Source organism: Sardina pilchardus, chromosome 24 (genome assembly GCF_963854185.1).
Source record: "Sardina pilchardus chromosome 24, fSarPil1.1, whole genome shotgun sequence".
Lineage (NCBI taxonomy): Eukaryota > Metazoa > Chordata > Actinopteri > Clupeiformes > Clupeidae > Sardina > Sardina pilchardus.
Window position 1 is genome coordinate 28,467,164 of NC_085017.1, and position 21,399 is coordinate 28,488,562.

The 21,399-nt window shown below is 42.8% G+C and overlaps 3 protein-coding genes and 1 long non-coding RNA gene across 4 annotated transcripts in view; 2 read left to right on the forward strand and 2 right to left on the reverse strand.

Moving 5' to 3' along the window:
- LOC134072608 (collagen alpha-1(XXVIII) chain-like) overlaps nt 1-2,795 on the forward strand; it is a 21,252-nt gene extending 18,457 nt beyond the window's left edge. The window contains exons 14-16 of the mRNA XM_062529381.1: nt 312-568; nt 899-1,244; nt 1,770-2,795. Of these exons, the coding sequence (XP_062385365.1) occupies nt 312-568; nt 899-1,244; nt 1,770-1,942 (776 nt within the window). The 3' untranslated portion in view covers nt 1,943-2,795. The remainder of the gene's footprint in view (nt 1-311; nt 569-898; nt 1,245-1,769) is intronic.
- A 2,367-nt stretch (nt 2,796-5,162) lies between these two features.
- LOC134072362 (GTPase IMAP family member 7-like) lies at nt 5,163-7,138 on the reverse strand. The gene is made up of 3 exons (XM_062528995.1): nt 7,132-7,138; nt 5,700-6,514; nt 5,163-5,171 (listed from the first exon to the last, which is right to left on the reverse strand). Exons 1-3 carry the CDS (start codon nt 7,136-7,138, stop codon nt 5,163-5,165), a joined length of 831 nt encoding a protein of 276 aa, XP_062384979.1.
- Nucleotides 7,139-8,726: 1,588 nt separating this feature from the next.
- LOC134072609 (GTPase IMAP family member 9-like) overlaps nt 8,727-21,399 on the reverse strand; it is an 81,873-nt gene continuing 69,200 nt past the window's right edge. The window contains exon 3 of the mRNA XM_062529382.1: nt 8,727-10,286. Within this exon, the coding sequence (XP_062385366.1) occupies nt 9,220-10,286 (1,067 nt within the window). The 3' untranslated portion in view covers nt 8,727-9,219. The remainder of the gene's footprint in view (nt 10,287-21,399) is intronic.
- On the forward strand, nt 14,178-14,523 carry LOC134072586 (uncharacterized). The gene is made up of 3 exons (XR_009937182.1): nt 14,178-14,257; nt 14,336-14,386; nt 14,458-14,523. It is a non-coding gene; the product is annotated as an uncharacterized LOC134072586 (long non-coding RNA).

The following is a 21,399-nucleotide window of genomic DNA, read 5'->3' on the forward strand; positions in this document are numbered from 1 at the left end:
TGTGTGTGTGTGTGTGTGTGTGCTTTAGCCCTTTAGCACTATTATTACTATTATTGCTCTAATGATCATAATCTCTGATGAATATTGCAAGTGCTACTGTGCTAATGCTTGCACTAGCTGCAATGCTGAGGGACATCAATGCTGTCCCTTCCTGCACTAACTGTGCTGTCCATTCCTGTGCTATCTGAAATGCTAAGGGCTATCTGTGCTGTTTCTTTCTGTGCCATCTGAAATGCTAAGGATTATCTGTGCTGTCCCTTCCTGTGCTAGCTGCAATGCTAAGGGCTATCTTTGTTGTCTCTTCCTGCTAGCTCTGGAGAGTAAGCTCCTGAGCCGGATCTGCGAGCACGACGACGGCTCTCTCTTCAGACCCATCCCGAACTTCCAATTCCCCAACGGCCACAGCCCCCCACCAGGCAAAACGGACAAACCCACCTACGACAGTGACCCTTATCGTCCTGACAATGACCTCTACAGACCTGGCAATGTCCCCTATCGTCCTGACAACGACTTCTATCGACCGGACCCCTACAGACCCGAAAGTGAGATATACCGCCCTGACAAGCAGGTGAGCTGGCCGTACTCTTTTGTTGCTTCTAGTTTAGTTGGTCAACTGCGTCAGCTGTTAATCTATACTACCGTATGTGAGTGGCACTTGTAGCTAACAATATCTTAGCACCATTGAACCATTCATTGTTTAAGTCACTTTGGATAAAATCTTCAGAATAACTGAATACATCTAAATGTAGTTGTAGCAGCTTAAAAATCAATCTCTTGAAACTCTGCTTGAAAGAGAATCAATCTCTTCTACTTGAATGTCCAATTTAATATTCAGACACAAGTGCAGACATCTGTCCAATCGTGTGCATCCTGACTGTGACTGTTGTTCCCGTCTCAGCCACAGCCTCCAGTGGAGCCAGAGCGCCCTCCGTTCCCCGACCGCTCACCGCCATTCCCCGACCGCTCACCGCCATTCCCCGACCGCTCACCGCCATTCCCCGACGATGCCGACGGCAACTCCTTAGATGACAATGAGATCGAGATCGGCCACTCCACCTCTTTGTACGAGGAGCCGTTCGACCCGCTACCCGAGTTCACCGTGGAGTCGCCTGGGGTCAAGGTCATGTCAGAGGTCATCGCCATGGTGGGCCCCCAGACGCCCACAAACTGGCACTCAAACCTGGCGACCCCCCCTGTGCCCACACAGCCCCCCCCACCCCCACCGGCTGATGGATTTGTGCAGGGTAGGTGTGACAGATCACAATCAATGCATCACAATACACACACACACACACACATGTACTACAGGACACACTCACTGCATGAATGTACTAGCACACCTGCCATATCACACCTGTTGTTATGCACCTGTACCAACACACCTTCCATATCACACCTGTTGTTATGCACCTGTTGTTGTTATGCACCTGTACTAACACACCTTCCATATCATACCTGTTGTTATGCACCTGTTGCTATGCACCTGTACTAACACACCTGTTGTTATGCACCTGTACTAACACACCTTCCATATCACACCTGTTGTTATGCACCTGTACCAACACACCTGTACTAGCACACCTGTTGTTATGCACCTGTGGTTACACACCTGTACTAACACACCTTCCATAACACACCTGTTGTTATGCACCTGTGGTAATACACCTGTACTAACACACCTTCCATATCACACCTGTTGTTGTGCACCTGTAGTAACGCACCTGTACTAGCACACCTGCTGCGGTAACACACCTGTTTGTTCTGTGCAGAGGTCGGCTGTGGTCAGGATCTGGACCCCGGCCCGTGCCGGCAGTACGAGGTGAGATGGTACTACGACCCGGAAGCAAACTCCTGCGCCCAGTTCTGGTACGGCGGTTGCCAGGGCAACAGGAACCGCTTTGAGTCGGAGGATCTCTGCAAGAAGGCCTGCGTGAAGACGTAGCGGACGTCTGTGGTGGTGGCTGAAGAAGTGGCGCCCCCTGTGGTCAGGAGGGCATCAGCATTTGCCCAGCCCTTTGGGAAGAGACTCTGGGCCAAGCACAGAGACCACCTCTGACTAACCCTCCAATGGCCTCAGTAATCTCCACTGGAAAGCCCTTAGATCCACTTAACCTACGGGCCTATATGCCCACTAACCTACTCTTCTCACATTAGGAGACACAGACACTGCATCACCTCCCAATCCCACAGACCCACCAGCTGAGTAGCACTTGCAGTAGCACCACACACACGCGCTGTGTCCTTTCCCCAGTTGACCTTAGAGGACAAACAGACCTTCTGCTGCACGCTGTGACCAACACAATATTATGATGGTGCTGTTGTTCTGTGTGAAGCTGTAAATACTGAGATAGTCGTAGCCTGTTGTATAGATTTCTAGATGTTCAGGTGATCCCACACGTAGCCTGTTGTATAGATTTCTAGATCTTGCAGGCGCCCACACGTAGCCTGTTGTATAGATTTCTAGATGTTCTGGTGCCCACACGCTGGGAACCTTGTTTTCCTAAAGACGCCTTAAGAGCTTTGAAACACTGTGAAGTGAGCAGGGACTGAACTCTTATCAGTCCTCATGTGTAAATGTAGTGAAATAAAGAACTACTGTAGATGTGACAGCTGTTTACAATATGCACACACTTACCATATATATATTTTGTAGTCACAGTCTGACATATTAACTGTTTAACAATAATAACCGCTGGTACCAGCTGACAAATTGTATTTTTGTCTAAATTTGTAAAAGTTCCAAGTGTTTTATGTGCAAACTAAATTTATAATAACTGTTTGAAATAAAAATGATATATTTTAATACATTCTCACACTGTTGGCTTAGCCTGTCAGGGTTTGTAACAGTCCTTATGACGTTAACATTGTTTTATAAAAAATGTGTTAGTGATCATGCTGAAATACATACATAAATAAATAAACAGTCCTTTAAAAAAAGAACAGGGTGTTTGTAACTGACACGAGGGGAACATGCTCGATTCCTTCACTGGACCTAGAGCCACATGGGATGGAACATGCTCGGTTCCTTCACTGGACCTAGAGCTGCATAAGGAACATGCTCGGTTCCTTCACTGGACCTAGAGCCGCATCCTCAGGCACAGGAGGCGAACATGCTGGTAAGAGACTAAACTAGCACATTGTTCAGTTTATTGTTACACAGAGCAGAGTCAGTACAATGCAATTGCAATGACAATCTCCCCTCAAGTCATTATTTATAACCATTAATAAGTTCAAACCTGAGCGATGATTCTCCTCTGAAGAACTCAGGAGACCCACATGGTGCATTAGGTACTATATAGAGGAACTAGACCCACAGTATGGTGCATTAGGTACTATATAGAGGAACTAGACCCACAGTATGGTGCATTAGGTACTATATAGAGGAACCAGACACACAGTATGGTGTATTAGGTACTATATAGAGGAACCAGACCCACAGTATGGTGCATTAGGTACTATATAGAGGAACCAGACCCACATTATGGTGCATTAGGTACTATATAGAGGAACTAGACCCACAGTATGGTGCATTAGGTACTATATAGAGGAACTAGACCCACATTATGGTGCATTAGGTACTATATAGAGGAACCAGACCCACAATATGGTGCATTAGGTACTATATAGAGGAACCAGACCCACATTATGGTGCATTAGGTACTATATAGAGGAACCAGACCCACATTATGGTGCATTCGGTACTATATAGACCAGGAGACCCACAGTATGGTGCATTAGGTACTATATAGAGGAACTAGACCCACAGTATGGTGCATTAGGTACTATATAGAGGAACCAGACACACAGTATGGTGTATTAGGTACTATATAGAGGAACCAGACCCACAGTATGGTGCATTAGGTACTATATAGAGGAACTAGACCCACAGTATGGTGCATTAGGTACTATATAGAGGAACCAGTCACACAGTATGGTGTATTAGGTACTATATAGAGGAACCAGACCCACAGTATGGTGCATTAGGTACTATATAGAGGAACTAGACCCACAGTATGGTGCATAAGGTATTTGCTGTTTCAGCTCTTGTCACTCCCCTATAATAGACACAAGCAAACATGCTGTCCCTGTTGCTGCACCTAGTACAGGGCTCTTCAACTCACATTCATATCAAACTATTTACATGTTTGAATGTTCTGTAAGCTTGCAGGTTAATATTTACTCTTTTTTACACAGTTCCCTCTTGAGTTTTTTTTTTTAGTTGTCTCTTCAGTTCCTCCCCTCTACTTTCTTCAGTTCCTCCCTCTCTTCTATTCTCATGTCTCTCGTTCAGTCTCTGCTACAAATGCTACACAACAAATCAAACTAAGTGTCATGAATGGATTACATAATCATCTCTTTATTTAACACACATCACCCTGTCTTTTCGCATAAACTGCTGGTATGACAGACAGGCACAAATACAAACCATGGGCAATAACATGGCAGTGCTATGAGCTTAAGACAACATGTTGTAGCTATAGTCTGTGTTAAGGATACAGGTGGTGTTAAAGGGATAGTTCGGGTTTTAAGACTCGAAGTTATATGGGTTCCCTGTCAGCAACGTTGTGCATCAGCACTGACTTACCCCCCAACAGCGTCCTGTGAGCCGAGATCCAGCCGGTTTTTGATCGTTTTTGATGCTGAAGAAAGTAATCCGGCAAGTTGCTGGGGTCACGAAAGTAAAGTGTTTTTCTTCTCAAAACCATATGCGTTAAAGAGTGATATATTTGCACCACAAAAATGTTGTCCAGGAAAAATTCAAACCTCGTTATCACTTGGCACTATTTTTCTCGATTCCTATCACTGCGCGCTACTAACAGCTGGACAACGTTTTTGTGGTGCAAATATATCACTCTTTTGAACGCATATGGTTTTGAGAAGAAAAACACTTTACTTTCGTGACCCCAGCAACTTGCCGGACTACTTTCTTCAGCATCAAAAACGATCAAAAACCGGCTGGATCTCGGCTCACAGGACGCTGTCGGGGGGTAAGTCAGTGCTGATGCACAATGTTGCTGACAGGGAACCCATATAACTTTGTGTCTTAAAACCCGAACTATCCCTTTAATAAATGCTGTAAAGACAAAAGGCAGTGGCTTTCAATTACTATCTGATGATAAAGTATATGTATGGCCATGATTCTGTGAATTTATTTTGGATCTTTAGGACGGCTAAAATTGAACACAGAGAAGCAGAGATATAGAATGGTCAGACATATCAAATAACATTTTCAGGCCAATTAACTAAGTCATTTGGAAATTGGTTTCCCATTCAAACAGAATAAGAACAAGGCAAAAACAAAGTGGATTTAAAAAAGGAAATTAGTCTTACTTTTTTGCTCCCATCCAATATCCTACTCCTGCCCCTCCAAATAGTCCCACAACTGCCCCAATGATCGAATATCTTAGCCCTCCCAAACAAAAACCTGCTCCAGAACCTCCTATACAACCTAGTATGGCACCTTTCCATGTAGCTCTCATCCCTGCTACTACTACTGCCCCTCCACATAATCCCACACATGCCCCAATGATCGCACATCTTAGCCCTCCCACCCTTAAACCTGCTACAGCTCCTATACATCCTAGTATGGCACATTTCCATATAGCTCTCATCCCTGCTCCTACTACTGCCCCTCCAAATAGTCCCACGACTGCCCAAATGATCAGACACTCTAGCCCTCCCAAACAAAAACCTGATACAGCTCCTATACTACCTCCTAGTATGGCACATTTCCATATAGTTTGTCTAAATAACTTTAGTTTTGGTGAATATCTTTCCTCCTGCCTTTTTCTAAGCTCTTGAAAAGCTTTCTCCAGCAACTTTTCATGTTTAATCCATTTCTCCTCTCCTCTCTTCCTGTTCTCTTGTATGTCTTTTAAAATTATTGGCAGCTTTTCTTTCATTTCTACTTCAGTCAGTTGGTACATCTCAGTGGTGTAATACCCTTTTCCATTCGCCTCAACAATCTCATCAATCTTCTGCAGCAGCTCTGTGACCTGAGATCGATTCTCTGGGTCCTCGTTGTTAAACACGTGATATTTCCCACGACACTGAGTGATGAACTCTTTAAGTTCTTTATTCCGACTCAGAAATTCTTCAATGGGTTTCCCCTTCAGTTTATCTCCATGAGTGAACAGCACCATTGTGTACTTGGCTGATTCATCACCAAAAACTTTCTTAATCACCTTAACTGTATCCTGCTCCTGTTGTGTGAATCTACCCAGCTGGATCACAACCAGGAACACATGGGGACCCGGAGAGGACAGAGATATGTACTTTGGAATCTCTTCTATGATCACGTCATCACTGTAATCTGTGTTGAACAGGTCTGGAGTATCAACAACACACACATTTCTCCCATTCACTGCTGCTCTTCCCTTCTGACACACCGTTGTCAAAGGGGAGGCGGTGAGATATGATGGAAACACTTCTCTCCCCAGGATGATGTTTCCTGCAGCACTTTTCCCCACTCCAGTCCTCCCCTGCAGCACAATCCTCAAAGGTTCACAGCTCTCTGTGGAGAAGACAGACTACAGTTAGCACTGACCCACTGCTGATGGGACACACATCATGTGAAAGATTAATACGTATATCCATTTAGTATGAACCTCTTTATGGAACAGTGTGCCCTCCACGGCACACTTCCCCCCTCCCCCCAACATTCAAAATCAATTGTGTGCATCATATTGCTATGTAGCATAGTGATATTATACACCATTTGAAAGCTTAGACTCTTGGGTATCCATACATGACAACATGTTTCAAGTACAATCTGTATAGTTTTGCATTGTCAGATTAATCTTACTATGTCTCAATTATTTTCTATAAAAATGCCCTCCTCCCCCTCCAGTGCCTCCCCACCTTCTAGCTGCAGTGCATATCCTTAGCAATAAGTAGATGCAACATATTGGGTACTGAAATATTCACAAGAATCCATAGAAATTGAATCTTCATGTTGTTTTATCCAATATTAGTTGTGCAGATGTATAGTCTGACTTATACACAACCATTGAACCAACAACGTAAATGTAAAAAATAGAGACATTTGTGTAATTATTCCATATTCTGTGTAGTCATTATATATCAGAACATCTGACATACAATAATCTACAAGAAACATCAGAGTGTTACCTTTCATTTGAGACCAAGATTATGCTTCTACACAAAGGGGTTCAGATGCAGTTAGCATTTGATTGATAGTATGCATTTTGGGTAGCGAAAAGGTAACTCATTGAGCTCAATGCAATTCAAACCAGCTAAAAACTCTTAGTATGTTAAGGGTATAGTGTTGACATGGGGTTATTCTAATTCCAAAGGCCAAGGGGACTTTATCAAGGTGCATAGTGTCCTAAATCCATGAAATAACTGGCCTTTAAAAATAGAAACAAAAATCCTCTATGGAAATTTAACATGGGCGTTCCAATATTTATGACCTCTGTATTTTAAGGTAAACATTTATTTATTTACAATACATTATTCATTCACAAAGAAAATCAATGTCCTTAAAGGTTGAATATTTCTTCATTGTTTCATTTAAGGCATTTAAGATCAGTTTCCAAAATCTGATTTTATATTTAACTTTAAGCATGTGTTCCAATACTTTTGGAGGGCACTGTATGTTTGGTTGGTTGCAGTCTTTGCAGGGGTGGCCCAATGCAGGCTTATCTGCAAAATGGTTTTGGTGGGAGATAATTATGTATTTGTTGTGTTTTATGTCTGCTAGTTGGATTTATTATTTAGTAATATGTAAACTGTGAACTTGAATTTGAATGCTGTTGCTGGTGCTCAACTGTTTTTGTTTTTTTTAATAGGCTATTAGAGATAATAATAATAATAATAATAATAATAATAATAATAATAAGAAGAAGAAGAAGAAGAAGAAGAAGAAGAAGAAGAAGAAGAAGAAGAAGAAGAAGAAGAAGAAGAAGAAGAAGAAGAAGAAGAAGAAGAAGAAGAAGAAGAATAACAATAACAATAACAATAATATTAATACATTACATATATTAGTGTAATTTTGTTAACATTTTTCCCTGGGAAAGTAATGTTTACATAGGGAATGAATGTTGAAGTCAAGCCTGAAATCTCATGGAGAGGTATAGAGCTTATTAATTCAACAATGGTATCGGATCCATATTGAGTATCGACCGATACACAGAGCCCAGGCATTGGTATCGGTATCAATACTGAAGAAGTCGGATAGCTGCATCCCTACTTATTTCACTTATGTGTCATGTTTAATCTCTAAAACATTTGAGGGATTAGAACATGTCTCTATCACAGCAGATATTTGGACGGTGCATATTTCTAGGCATAATCAAGCATCAGATAAATTTGAACAGCATCCTAAGGATCAAAGAGGAGGAGTTTCATTCCACTATCAAGTTTCATTCATTTGAGAGGATAAATGATGTTCTGTTGATTTGAAAGCATACAGTACATCATAGTGTGTTTATGAATTACTTTAAGTGTATATCACTTTTATTTGACTGGATCTAATATGAAACGTATGCTCTACTTGTCCTCTCCGTTCTACACCAGCCTCATACTTGATTGATTTGAAAACTTGCCACTGCAAAATAGTAGCCTACTACAAAGGAAATAAAACACAAATCCACTGTAGACATCAGTGAATTTAATAATCATCCCTTTATTTAACACACATCATGTTGTCTTGATGCATAAACTGTTAAACAGAGAGAGGCACAAATACATACCAAGCCCGACAATATGGCAGTGAGCTAAATACCAAAAAAGAATAACAGACTTTAACAGTATAACAGTATTAGTCTAGTAATAATGTAATACATGATGAAATTACGATCTGGTAATTTATTTATTGATTATACATGATAGAATGATTTGAATCCATGTTTGACTCTTGTTTGGAGTAGCTATTATTGGGTACAAAGTAGAGGAAACAGAAATAGAACAGATGGAAAAGTAACATTTTGAAGTTAATCATCAATCAAGTAATTTGGAAATCAGATGTCTATATCCCACCCCAAGAACAGAAAACACAGATAAAGAGTTTCACACAGGTTATTTAATCACAGTACAATGCATTTGCTTTCCACTTTATTATTCCATCAACCTGTCCAGTGACTACAGGTGAAAAATAGCAATTTGCTAAAACCTGGTACAAGACATATTTTCTTGTTGTACAAAGTTAATGTTTTATTATGCGCTGTCCCTGTCTTTAACTAAAGGAACTAAACTCAATTAGTCATCCTTCTTTGCTTGCTGCCCTCCTGCTGCACCTCCTGCTGCTGCTCCCACTGCTGCACCTCCTGCTGCTCCCACTACTGCACCCCCTGCTGCTCCCACTACTGCACCTACTGGCCCTGCGACGACAGCACCTCCTATACCACCTGCTATACCACCTGCTATAGCACCACTTATAGCACCTATGACACCTGAACGTGTAAAGCTATTATTTAACTCAGCTTCCAGTCTAGCGTTTTCAGAGAGGGTAAAAGCGTTTTCATCTTCCTTTTGCTTTAGCTCCTCTTTAGCTTTCTTCAACTCTTCTTTGTCCTTAATCTGTTCTTCCAGCCTCTTCTCTTCTAGCTTCCTCTCCTTTTTCTTCTGTTTCAGAATCTTTGCCTTCTCTCGTTCTATCTCTGCTTCAACCTGCTGGTACAACTCAGTGGTGTAGTAGCCTCCTCCATTCATCTTCACCATCGCATCAATCTTCTTCAGCAGCTCTGTGACCTGAGAGCGATTCTTTTTGTCCTCATTGTTAAAGACGTGATATCCCCCATGGCACTGATCAGTGAAATCTTTAAGCTTTTCATTACCTTTCACAAATTCGTCAATGGTTATTTTCTTCAGTTTGTCTCCATGAGTGAACAGCACCATTGTGTACTTGGCTGATTCTTCACCAAAGATTTTCTTAATCAACTTCACTGTATTCTGCTCCTCTGGTGTGAATGTACCCAGCTGGATAACGACTAGAAAAGCATGGGGACCCGGAGAGGACAGAGAGATGCATTCTCTTACCTCTTTTTCTGTCTCTTCATGATTGGTTCTTGTGTCAAACAGGCCTGGAGTATCAACAACGTACACATCTCTCCTATTTACATGAACTCTTTTCTTCTTACATGCTGCTGTAAGAGAGCCAGCACAGAGAGAAGATTCAAATGTGCCCTTGTCCAGGTTTTCTGCAGCACTCTTTCCCTCTCCAGTCTCTTCCGGCAGCGGGTCCCTCCCCAGTATGGTGTTTCCTGCAGCACTCTTTCCCACTCCAGTCTTCCCCAGCAGCACAATCCTCAAATCTTCACGCTTCTCTGTGGAGTTAAAGACAGACTACAGTTACCACTGACCCACTGCTGATGGGAAACACATCCTGAGAGATGTCACCTGTGACCAGTGTTGGGAAAGTTACTATTAAAAAGTAACTAGTTACAGTTACTATTTACTACTTTCAAAAAGTAACTAAATTAGTTACTCAGTTACAAATTATAAAAGTAACTAGTTACTTCAGAAAGTAACTGGTGCGTTACTTTCAAGTAAATTTTTAAATGCGAACCCACCTCTTTAACGGAACTTAAAATACAGGTGTATGTTCATTTGTTAATAATAAATCTGAATATTGTAATGAAATGGGCAAATGGACATTTAATACAATACATTATTAAGAGAAACAATGTACACACATCTTTCTAATGTTGCTGAGGGAGTGAGACTCCAATCAAATGGCATGTAGATATTATGTTTGTATAGTGGATCGATACAAATAACACAATAGATGTTTTGGAACTTTTTTGATATTTATTGCCCCTCAACAGGCCAGAACTGGGCAGAATTAAAGTAGGCTATGCCTCTAAAACGGATGGTTCCAGTCCTTGATTATGATTGGCTGAATCGCGTCCGATGCTGTTGTTTATTCCACCATAACCTCACACCTTGACCGCATTTCGTTAGTAGGCTAATGCGCTACCACAACCAGCACAAAAGTTCGTGGCTTATTCTTAATTGTTAAGCTTCTGTTGCTTTGGTTTTGTAGCCGTCTCCTTCGCTTTCGGCAGTCTTGGCCACTAATTTTGTGGAGGCATGCGACGTTGAGAGATGTTTGAGTGAGTTTGAATTAGGCTACTCGACACTGATGTTTACAAGGCACTTTTGACTAGGGCATAATGTGCATTTGACGATTACATTCGTTCTTTTCATTTCATGGAAGAAAAAATAATGACTGTTCTTCCATTTAGCGAATGCTGTTTTTGGAGTTGCCTATTTGCGTTCGCCATACCGATTTCACTTTGACCAACTCGCTTAAGGTGCGCCGCGCTGTGTGTCGAACTAGGCTACTATGCAAGTTTAGGAACACCCGCCCAACTCTACCTCTGATTGGCTTACCATGAAATTTTACTCAACCTCAGCCAATCGTCAGTATGTATGCACTTGTCTCGTGCTCACTACCCAAGGAAGAACAGTAAAATTAATCTGCCTCGCCCTCGGCTCTGAGATCTCTGGAGAGAAAAAAAAAATATATAGCCTATAGTAACGCACCGCATTTTTTGGCAGTAACGGTAACGGCGTTATCAAGATGGGACAAGTAATCAATTAGATTACTCGTTACTGAAAAAACTAACGCCGTTAGTAACGCCGTTATTAATAACGCCGTTATTCCCATCACTGCCTGTGACTTGTAGATTGTGAAAAACATTGGGTGAGCAATACAGGTGGGGATTGTACAGTTCAGCAGACTAACACACAAGCAGCAAAGCTGTTGTGTTTCTACCTTTAAAGAGACCCTATGCAACTTTTTCATAGTCATAAAATCGCTCAAAGATCGTTGTTTTGCTTGACTGACTAGTTTCATCGAAAACAGTAATATTTCCTCCCGCCCCCAGTGTCCCTATCCGCTATTGCAACCTTGCAACTTTCTGATGAGCGATCGTCTTCAGTTTACATCTGGAAGTCAGAGACGCGTAAGGAACAAGAAGAACCACGCTTGCAATTTATATATAGCCTATATATGTATAAATATACACGCTAAAACTGTCGGGGAAGCTCTGCAGAGAAATATGCAAGCATAAAACGAGCGAAAACGAAACCGAAACCAGAGATGAAATCGCCAATCCTGCATAATTCCTCTTTAACTGTTTCAGTGCATGAAAATGACCATTACTGTTCCGAAGCAACGGTATATGTAGGTTTAGTCAAATTCTTTTTTTTTTTTTTGCATGAGCAATTTTTCGAAAGACCGAGGTGTACTACACTTGGTGGGCATGTAGACTCACAAAGATAGCATAAAACTATTGTTTTTCATTTTGATCCATCACCCTCACCCCCGCCCCCCCGCCATTTTTTTTTTTCAGGCCAATATTTTGGTTTCCTGCTCAACACGACATTCCAACACAGAGGGCCCTATCATGCAGACGGCGCAGTGAGCTTTTGCGACTTGCGCAACCTATCATTACTATATTCTCTGCCAGCGCATCCTTCTTTTTTTCCGGCGCAAATGTATGTTCTCTAGATAGGAGATGATATCGCGCCCTAACGGGTGTGTCAGAGAAGAGAAGAGAAGAGAGTCGGGAATCATTTGCACATAGCTGAGACTATTTTATGAGAGCGCTTGCCTTGATGCTTGGGGAGTGCACAGTGCACGCACACACCCTACTGGGTCATTCCACGTCAAATCAACCAGAGCGCACGCACGTCTCAAAAAAAATCGGGAAAAAAAATACCATGCGTCCCTATTTTACCCAGGAGACACTCTGTAAAATGTTTTTGTGCTAAGATCAATACTTTTCAAGTAACAGCCAGTTTTATGGGGGGAGGGGGGGGGGAGGGGGGGGTCAAATTTGTTCTGCCTCATTTTTTTGTCAAAGTTCACAAGCTCATTGCTCAAGAACTAGATTCTGTAGAAGGCTCTTGTTTAGGGTGGGAAATGAAAAAGAAAGATTTGCATAAGACAAATTCAAATTGGTGTTTTTAAAAAGAAGAGGTCATGCAGATTATAGAAAGAAATATTTAAAAAAATCTTTGTATATTCCCACAAGGTGTAAGGGTGCTCTGAATATGAGATCCAAATCTTAAAAATGACCGAAATTTAGAGGGAGGAAAATTCTGCTTTCAGTGGTGTAGATAACCCCTCGGTGCACCTTTTGGTCTTTAAAACTATGCTACCTAGGCTCTATGGAAATATAAAGCTTATGTTCATATCTTTATCAGGATAATCAGGGTATAAATGGCAATTTCAGTCATTTTCAGCCATGAATTGTTGGATAAAAATCCAAGGGTCTCTGAGAGGGGTCCCAGAACTCCATAACAAAAAACAGCTGGAGGGTTTTAAGTATATGGCTGTTCATAGTTCCACATACTTATCACATATACAAAGTATGAGCCGATTTGGCCGACCCCCATCTTCCCACCTCTGCCTGGTTCTCTCATGCAATGACTCTTAAATATGTTTTTCAACAGATTTGAGCAGCCTCCTACACTCTCTGCCACTTCATCCTTATTTACACCCTCTGTAACTTCATCTTCATCTTCCTCCTCCACCTCCCTCATACGGACAGCTGTTTCTCGGTCACTCCCCAGAGGGTCCTCTGCATTGCACACCTTCCCCCCACCGATAGCTCCCAACATGCAACTGTCTAACTCCACCACTTGGTCTTGCACATCAGTACAGGTATCGAGGGAGCTCAGCAGGATTAAGGTGCGGAAGGCCATAGGCCCGGATGGCATTAGCCCCAGGCTCCTAAAGACCTGTGCAGATCAGCTGGGTGGGATAGTGGGGCACATATTCAATATGAGCATGGAACTGGGGAAAGTTCCACGGCTCTGGAAGACATCTTGTGTGGTCCCAGTGCCAAAAATCCCACATCCCAAAGAGCTGAACCACTACAGGCCGGTTGTTTTGACATCTCACCTCATGAAGACCTTTGAGAGGCTGGTCCTTGCCCAGCTCCGCCCCATGATGAGAGCAGCTTTAGACCCACTACAGTTTGCTTACCAGCCTGGCACTGGAGTCGAGGATGCTCTCGTCTTCCTCCTTCACCGATCTTTTTCTCATCTGGACAAGCCTGTGTAGCAGGACTAGGTCCACGCCCCTTAGACAGCTCGGCAATGCCCTTCTGAGTGGCTCTGGGAAATTGGAGGTGAGCCAATCAGTACGTGGGAGCGGCTATAAGGTTTTAGCTTTTATGTTGAAGGCTAGCGTCGTAGCTACATCGTTTGCTTGACTCCAGCCTTCACCGCTCCCCGTATTGGCTTCACCTCTGGCCGGTTCCGTGTGTCCGCCGACTTCTCGGTAGGTGATGGAAGTATTGTGTTTGTTGTTGGCTACGTTTGTATCAGTCAGTGGGCTAACTCAAACATTGGGGTTTAGGAGTGCAGTTAGTCGCTGAACATGGGCCTTATGACCGACCACAGCAGAGCGGTAGGTCACGTTAAACATTTTTAAAGTAATATGTAAACTTGTGTGGGTTTAATCGTATGTTCTTTGTGTAGCAGATCTCGGGCGTAACAGGGGGCGGCAACATCAAGGCGTCTTGGTCCCAGTTCCGACGAACGCTGCTGTTTTGTTTTGTTTTGTTTTGTTCAGTGTTGTGTTTGTGTTTCATTCCGTGGTTGAATCGGCTGTGTTTAGCCACCACGAAGTCAGCCCTAATTGACTAACTGAAGTGACGACAGGTGTGCTGCTGTGTGCTAACGAGTGACTACGAACGCAGTTCGGTTGTGGAGGCTATCCGTACCTTGTTGCACTGCGTGTCATAATTTGTCACCATAAGCCAGCGTGAAGTGATTGTGATTTACACTGTTTGCTGTGACAACTGAGTGCTGTGCATTGTAGTGCTGTGTATTCACGAGTGTCTCATTCCCTGAATAGCCACCATACTGACATTAGCGAACTCACTCTGGAGAGTACTACTGCTGTTTAGCGAATCCACACTGGAGAACCATACTGACTTTAGCGAACTCACTCTGGAGAGTAGGATACTGCTGTTTAGCGAATCCACACTGGAAAATAAATCTGACTTGAGCGAACCCACACTGGAGAGAACTCACTCATGTTTTTAATGTCAATAAATAAGACTTTATTTTTGGAACACATGCCTCTCTGGTTTTCTGTGACCCCGAACCTGTGTTGCCTGGTAGTTTGTAACACCTTAATTCAGTTTCAAATCATTCATATTCTGAGGGGAAGGGCCTCAGGTGGCGTAGTCGACATGTGTCAATTTAGCAAACCATCCACTTTGCCACACCTGGATGCACTGTGAGAATCATGTTTTTTGATTTCTCCGGTGCTTTCAATACCATAAGGCCTACACTCCTGGGGGAAAAGCTACAAAATATGGGGGTGGACCAGCACCTGACACACTGGATTTTGGATTACCTCACAGGGAGACCACAATATGTGAGGACAAAGGACTGTGTGTCAGAAACAGCTCTCTCCAGTACCGGGGCACCACAGGGAACTGTTTTGGCTCCATTTCTTTTTACCATATACACTGCAGATTTTAAATACAACTCCCCCCAGTGTTACTTGCAGAAGTTTTCTGACGACTCTGTGATCGTGGGCCTCATCAAAGAGGATGATGAGACAGAGTATAGGCATCTCATACAGGACTTCACAGACTGGTGCCTGAGGAACCATCTTCAACTCAATGCGGCCAAGACCAAAGAACTGGTGGTGGATTTCCGTAGGAAGGGTCACCCCCCATCAGCACCAGTGAATGTACAGGGAAATATGATTGAGAGAGTGACATCTTATAAGTACCTGGGTGTTCATCTCAACAATAAGCTGGACTGGTCCAACAACACGGCTGCACTCTACAAGAAGGGGATGAGCAGGCTGTACCTACTGAGGCGACTCAGATCCTTTGGGGTTCAGGGGGCGCTTTTAAAAACTTTTTACAACAGTGGTGGCATCAGCCATCTTTTATGGAATAGTATGTTGGGGGAGCGGCATCTCAGCTGCTGGGATGCAAGCTTGACCCAATAGAGACAGTGGGAGAGGGCAGGATGGTAGCAAAGCTAACATCTATGCTGGGCAACGAGCATCACCCAATGCATGTCACTCTGACATCACTGAACAGCTGTTTCAGTGACAGGCTACTACACCCTGTGTGTATAAAGGAGAGACATCGCCGGTCCTTCCTACCTACTGCTGTCAGACTGTTCAATAAGCACCGTCCTGACAGAGCACAAGGCACTTTAGAATTATTAGAGCTGTTTTACTGACCACCTTTTTATACAGTTTTTTATACAGTTCTTATACATTGCATTAGGACAGGTTGTTGTATCTATTTTATTTGTCTATTTATTTATATTTTAGCATTAGTGCAGGCTGATGAGATTGACGGGTATTGGGATAAATTGGCTGTACATAGTGGTTGTGCTTTCCTCACATGTGCTCAAACAGGTACAGTGGAGGGGTGCCTAAGGAATGTGTACTGTTGCATGTTGCATGTCTCACAGATGTACTGTTGTATGTGGGGTGGGGTGGGTTTGTCTGTAAGTCTTATTTATTTCCTTTCCTTCACTGTCTGGACGATGTAACAATGCAAATTTCTCCTTTGGGAGACAATTAAAGGATTATCTTATCTTATATCTTATCTTAGGTCAACATTGGGAAGGTGACACTGGATCTATATTGCTAATATGTTGCATTTTGTAAAATAATAATCTAGTTTTTTTGGTGGTTATTTTGTTGTATTTGTGTTTTGGGAATATTTCTGCCACAGGCCCAGACTACCACAGTGGTAGGCATTGGGAAGGTGACACTGGATCTACATTGCTAATATGGCTAATATGAAATCTGTGATAACATTAACAGCAATGGAATCTGAGCTTTGCGCAGTAACTGCTAAATCCATAATTTCCAATGGGTACAAACAGGTTTCAAACGGTGCTCAAAAGAAATAAATGTGCGTAATCGGTCGCATAATTAACTCTTCTCAACATACGTGTACATTTAACGTTCCCACCATTTAGATTGGATGAACGTGTTCACAAATCAGTGTTACTTAAGGCTGGCTTACATTGCACGATTTTGACCTGTTTTAACAGTCGGCGACTACATTTCCAAAATCGGGCGGCAATCTTGGGAGTTGTACTAGAATCGCAGCGCGCTCCCGTCATCTAAATCGTTTAGTGTAAGGTGCCAATCTTAGCGGTTTTAAGTCCGTCGGAGGCAGTCTTTTTCTAGTTTTGCCGTTACGACAATATCAAACATGTTTGATATTATCGGAAGTCTTTTCAGTCGTGGCTCATGCAAATAGTGACGTGAACATTAAAAACCAATAGTAACCACGGTCGAACATGAAACAGGAAGGGGCAAAATAGGCGACAGCTGTAGCCTATGATTATTTGTTATTTCATTTCTTATAATTTATTAGACGGCTGTTCTACGTGACAGAACAACTCTATATCTGTTAGTGATGTCACACATCAAACAATGCTGCAGAAACGCAAAAAAATTACTTTGATATGAGTAGGCTATCATGTGAGTTCCTGTTAATGATGACGTGTAGCCTATTGCACGATAGAAATAATTTGAAGGAATCTAGCAGCAGTCTTGTAAATAGTGACCCACAGTCTTTGCAAAATCCTAATCTGAGACTGGCCTGTGACTAGACTGTGACTAGAAACTCAATGAATTGTCTTTAGATGTGAGAGGGTCTGAGACAGTAGTCTTTCAAAAATCTTTTCCAAATCTTTGCAAAGTCTGTCAATGTAAGGTAGGCTTTACAGTGGACTTGACATCAAGGCGATGGATGTGTATTAGTTTCACAGATTCACACTGAAACAATTTGCGTGGTCAAACCCGTTACAATGTTAGTAGCTTATTTACTCAAACGTAGTGGCAATTTACCTTGAAACTAAGCTAAAATGGAACTTATGTTAAACTCGTTCTAAACATTACGCGCAATTGGCTGAGGTGCAGTGGCTGCAGGACTTTCGAGCGAGTGAGCGCATGAAACAGAACTGATGCCACAGTTAAACTTTTAAACCGACTCCTATTTGCCTCAATAGCTACATTACGAGTGGCGAATGTTTTCGCGAGGATATGCTTGGACTGGAGAGGCACACTACCGGTGAGATTTCATGCACCAAAAATGCTTCATGCTTTGAGGAAAACAACTTGGATTTGGCGCACGTCAACATGTTGGTGACGCTGCGTAAAAACGAAGCAAGGCACAAGTAACGTCTTTGCATAATACCCAGTAGACACACAGTAGCTTACAACGGCATCGCACCACACAGAACATTACTTATATGCGCTACTCGCAGTGTACTATCGCTATACCTCCATTATTGTGTTTTCCACCAGCTATTTACGTCTCTACCGAATATAAGGATTTGCTTGTATAACATCAGCCAACACTTCAAGGGCCACTACAAAGTATCTCGGGGGCCGGATCCGGCCCGCGGGCCGCTAATTGAAGAGCCCTGATTTATACTGTCATGCATACAAATATTTTTTTTCTGTCCTGGACTCGGTCTTGACTCGGACTCGAGTCTTTTGGACTTGAACCTCTTTGGACTCGGTCTTGACTTGGTCTCGACCGGTCCTGGTCTTGGACTTGTCTTGGACTCTACAAAGGTGGTCTGAGTGTAACTATTTGAATTACTTTTTCTGAGTAGCGTAACTAATTACTTTTTGATTACTTTTCTGATTTTTTAAATGATATAGTCCCCAAATCCATGCGAAGATTTCGGCCTTGGTCTACAGGCTGCCAAGCTGTTCTGTACAAGCTCACAAGGCAGCATGGGCATTCAATGCATGAATTAGCATCACATTTTTTGCGAGGATAATATAATGATAATCATAACACGTTTACAGGCAGGCATGTAGGCCTACGCTGATGGCGCTGTAGACGTGATAGAGCCTATCAGAAGGTCCCATATCAAACTATGGCTGTGGAGGGAAACAGTTCTTATTACATACAATATTCTTTGCAAGTTTTGCTGACAATATTGAGATGTAACTCAAATTGTAATTTTGACAAATTTCAAAAGTACCTGTAATTGAATTACACATTTTTCTCCAGTAACTGTAATATATTACTGTTAGATTTATTTTGTAATTAAATTACGTAACTCAATTACATGTAATGCTTACTCCCCAAACTGCGTATCTTTCCCTCAGTGAGGAAGAGTGTAGGCGAAATCTGTGTCTATCCCGCCAGGCTGTCAAAGATTGCTTGCTCCCGTGCCTCTACCTCACCCACGAGCAAATCGGTCTGGTCTGGAGTAAATCTTTCCTGACGCCCAGGTAAATCCGCCATGATAATACCAACAGGCCATGGAACAATGCACCAGGCTTTTAAAGGGAATGAGAGTGTGAATCTAATTGGTTTCTTGCATGCTATGCATGCTAACTATCACCGCCGAAAAGAGAACCAGTTTTCAAAGAGAGTATCAGTTTGGAAAACATAACAAAGTATCCCAAAATCAGAGGCGGGCATTCCTGAATACTTGGCAGGACTTTTACTCTTTGGAAACAGGAATGTCCGCTGTTATGGATGTTGAGTTGAGCACAGAGCGACACCTAGCGACTTTGTTATGTTTTTTTTTTTTTTTTTTTTTTTAGAATTATTTTTATTTGCTTTTCAGAGATTACATTGGATTCCCAGTATATCAAAACAAATGATCAGATCTTAACCAGCATAATCTCCATTCACACACGTTACACAATATAGGCTTACACCCATATACATTACACAACATACATTTACACCCGTATCCCCATCCATATCCCCCCCATACTCCCCACCCACCCACCCTCCTACCCTCATGCATCCCCAGCCCTCACGCACACCCACACACACAACACACAACACACACAGACACACAGACACGTTCACAAACACATAAAAGGTTCCCCATCCGACTTTGTTATGTTAAAGGTATACTATGCAGGATTCGCGATTTCATCGCCGGTTTCGCTTTCACTTTTCATTTTCGCTCGTTTTATGCTTGCATATTTCTCTGCAGAGCTTCCCCTACAGCTTTAGCGTGTATATTTGACAAAACTCCTCAATCGGTCAGTCTGCCGTGCCTTTTCATGAGACTTTACATGACACTTCCTGGAGTTGAGCATGGGTGCGTGCCCGGTGTCTCCTGAAGTTGCAAGTGTGGTTTTACCGCTACAGACCACTAGAGCGGCCAAAAAAGACACCGTTCGACCGGTAATGACTCATTTAATCATATATAACAGTATGGAACGAATTGATTAACTGAAAAACGTTGCATAGAATACCTTTAAGCGGAAGTGACGAATGCCGTGTACTGTGATTGTGAGCCATGGAGGAATTATAAGAACTGGAGAAAGTGAACAAGTCCCGCCCCCATTCATTTCAATGGGAATGCTAGGCTAGTGAAAATTGCCAAAATTGAACGTTTTTTCCAGGCTTCAACATGGCGTTTCAAATGGCTTGTTTCTAGTGCCGTTTTACTCAGCCAATTATGTGCCAGGTTACTGATTGACGTAAGGTACAGAAGGAGAGCTCGTGCCCACACTAAGCGGAGAAACGGCACCGGACAAGATGTATTTCTGGAAAATGGCAACGAGGAAGTGCCTTGCTAATTGGCGAAGCTAATCAGTCAAATCCTGACCCCCTGTTGAGAGCCATTCATTAAAATCGTGAACTGAAACATGGTGTCAGAAGTGGTTTAGCTGATATAGCTAACTAGGAAAATAACATGGCGCATAATGTGATTCCGGCACCAGAAGACATGCAGATGTTCGGAGATCTGACGATGAACTGGCAGGTTTTCCGTGCGGACTTTGAGGACTATGTGTTAGCTGCGGGCCTAAATGAGAAGAAGGAGGAAGTGCAGGCAGCCTCGCTAAGACGGCTAATGGGTAACGAGTGCCGCCACATTTATATGCATAACGTGATATTGAATGAGGAGCAAAAGAAAGACCCTAGACGCTTTGGGTGTGTATTTTAATCCAGCGAAAAATGTGATGTATGAAAGATATAAGTTCGCGTGCTGCAAACAGGAGATTGATGAACCAATAGACAGTTTCCTAACGAGACTATGGGAAGCAGCTGTGTCGTGTGAGTATCGTGGGCTTAACCCCGCGTTCACACTGTCTACGTCCGTCAACGGATCTCATTCACTTTGCATGGGGCGGACTCGAAATGCATTGTGGGTCCGTCCGTTCCTTCAGCTCCGTTGCCTCCGTCAAGAAAGTTGAGAAATGTTCAACTTTTCAGGCAGCGATGGATCTGTCAGCCAATCAGATCGCGTGTATGCAAATACACATACAGCAACCTCAACCTCCGAGATCCGTCGACGGACGTAGACAGTGTGAACACGGGGTAAGGACGAGATGATTGGGATAGGCTTGTGCTAGGTATGGCAAGTGAGAACACCCGAAGGTGCTTGCTGCATGAACTAGAGCTGATGCTACCAGCAGCGGTTGAAATATGTCGT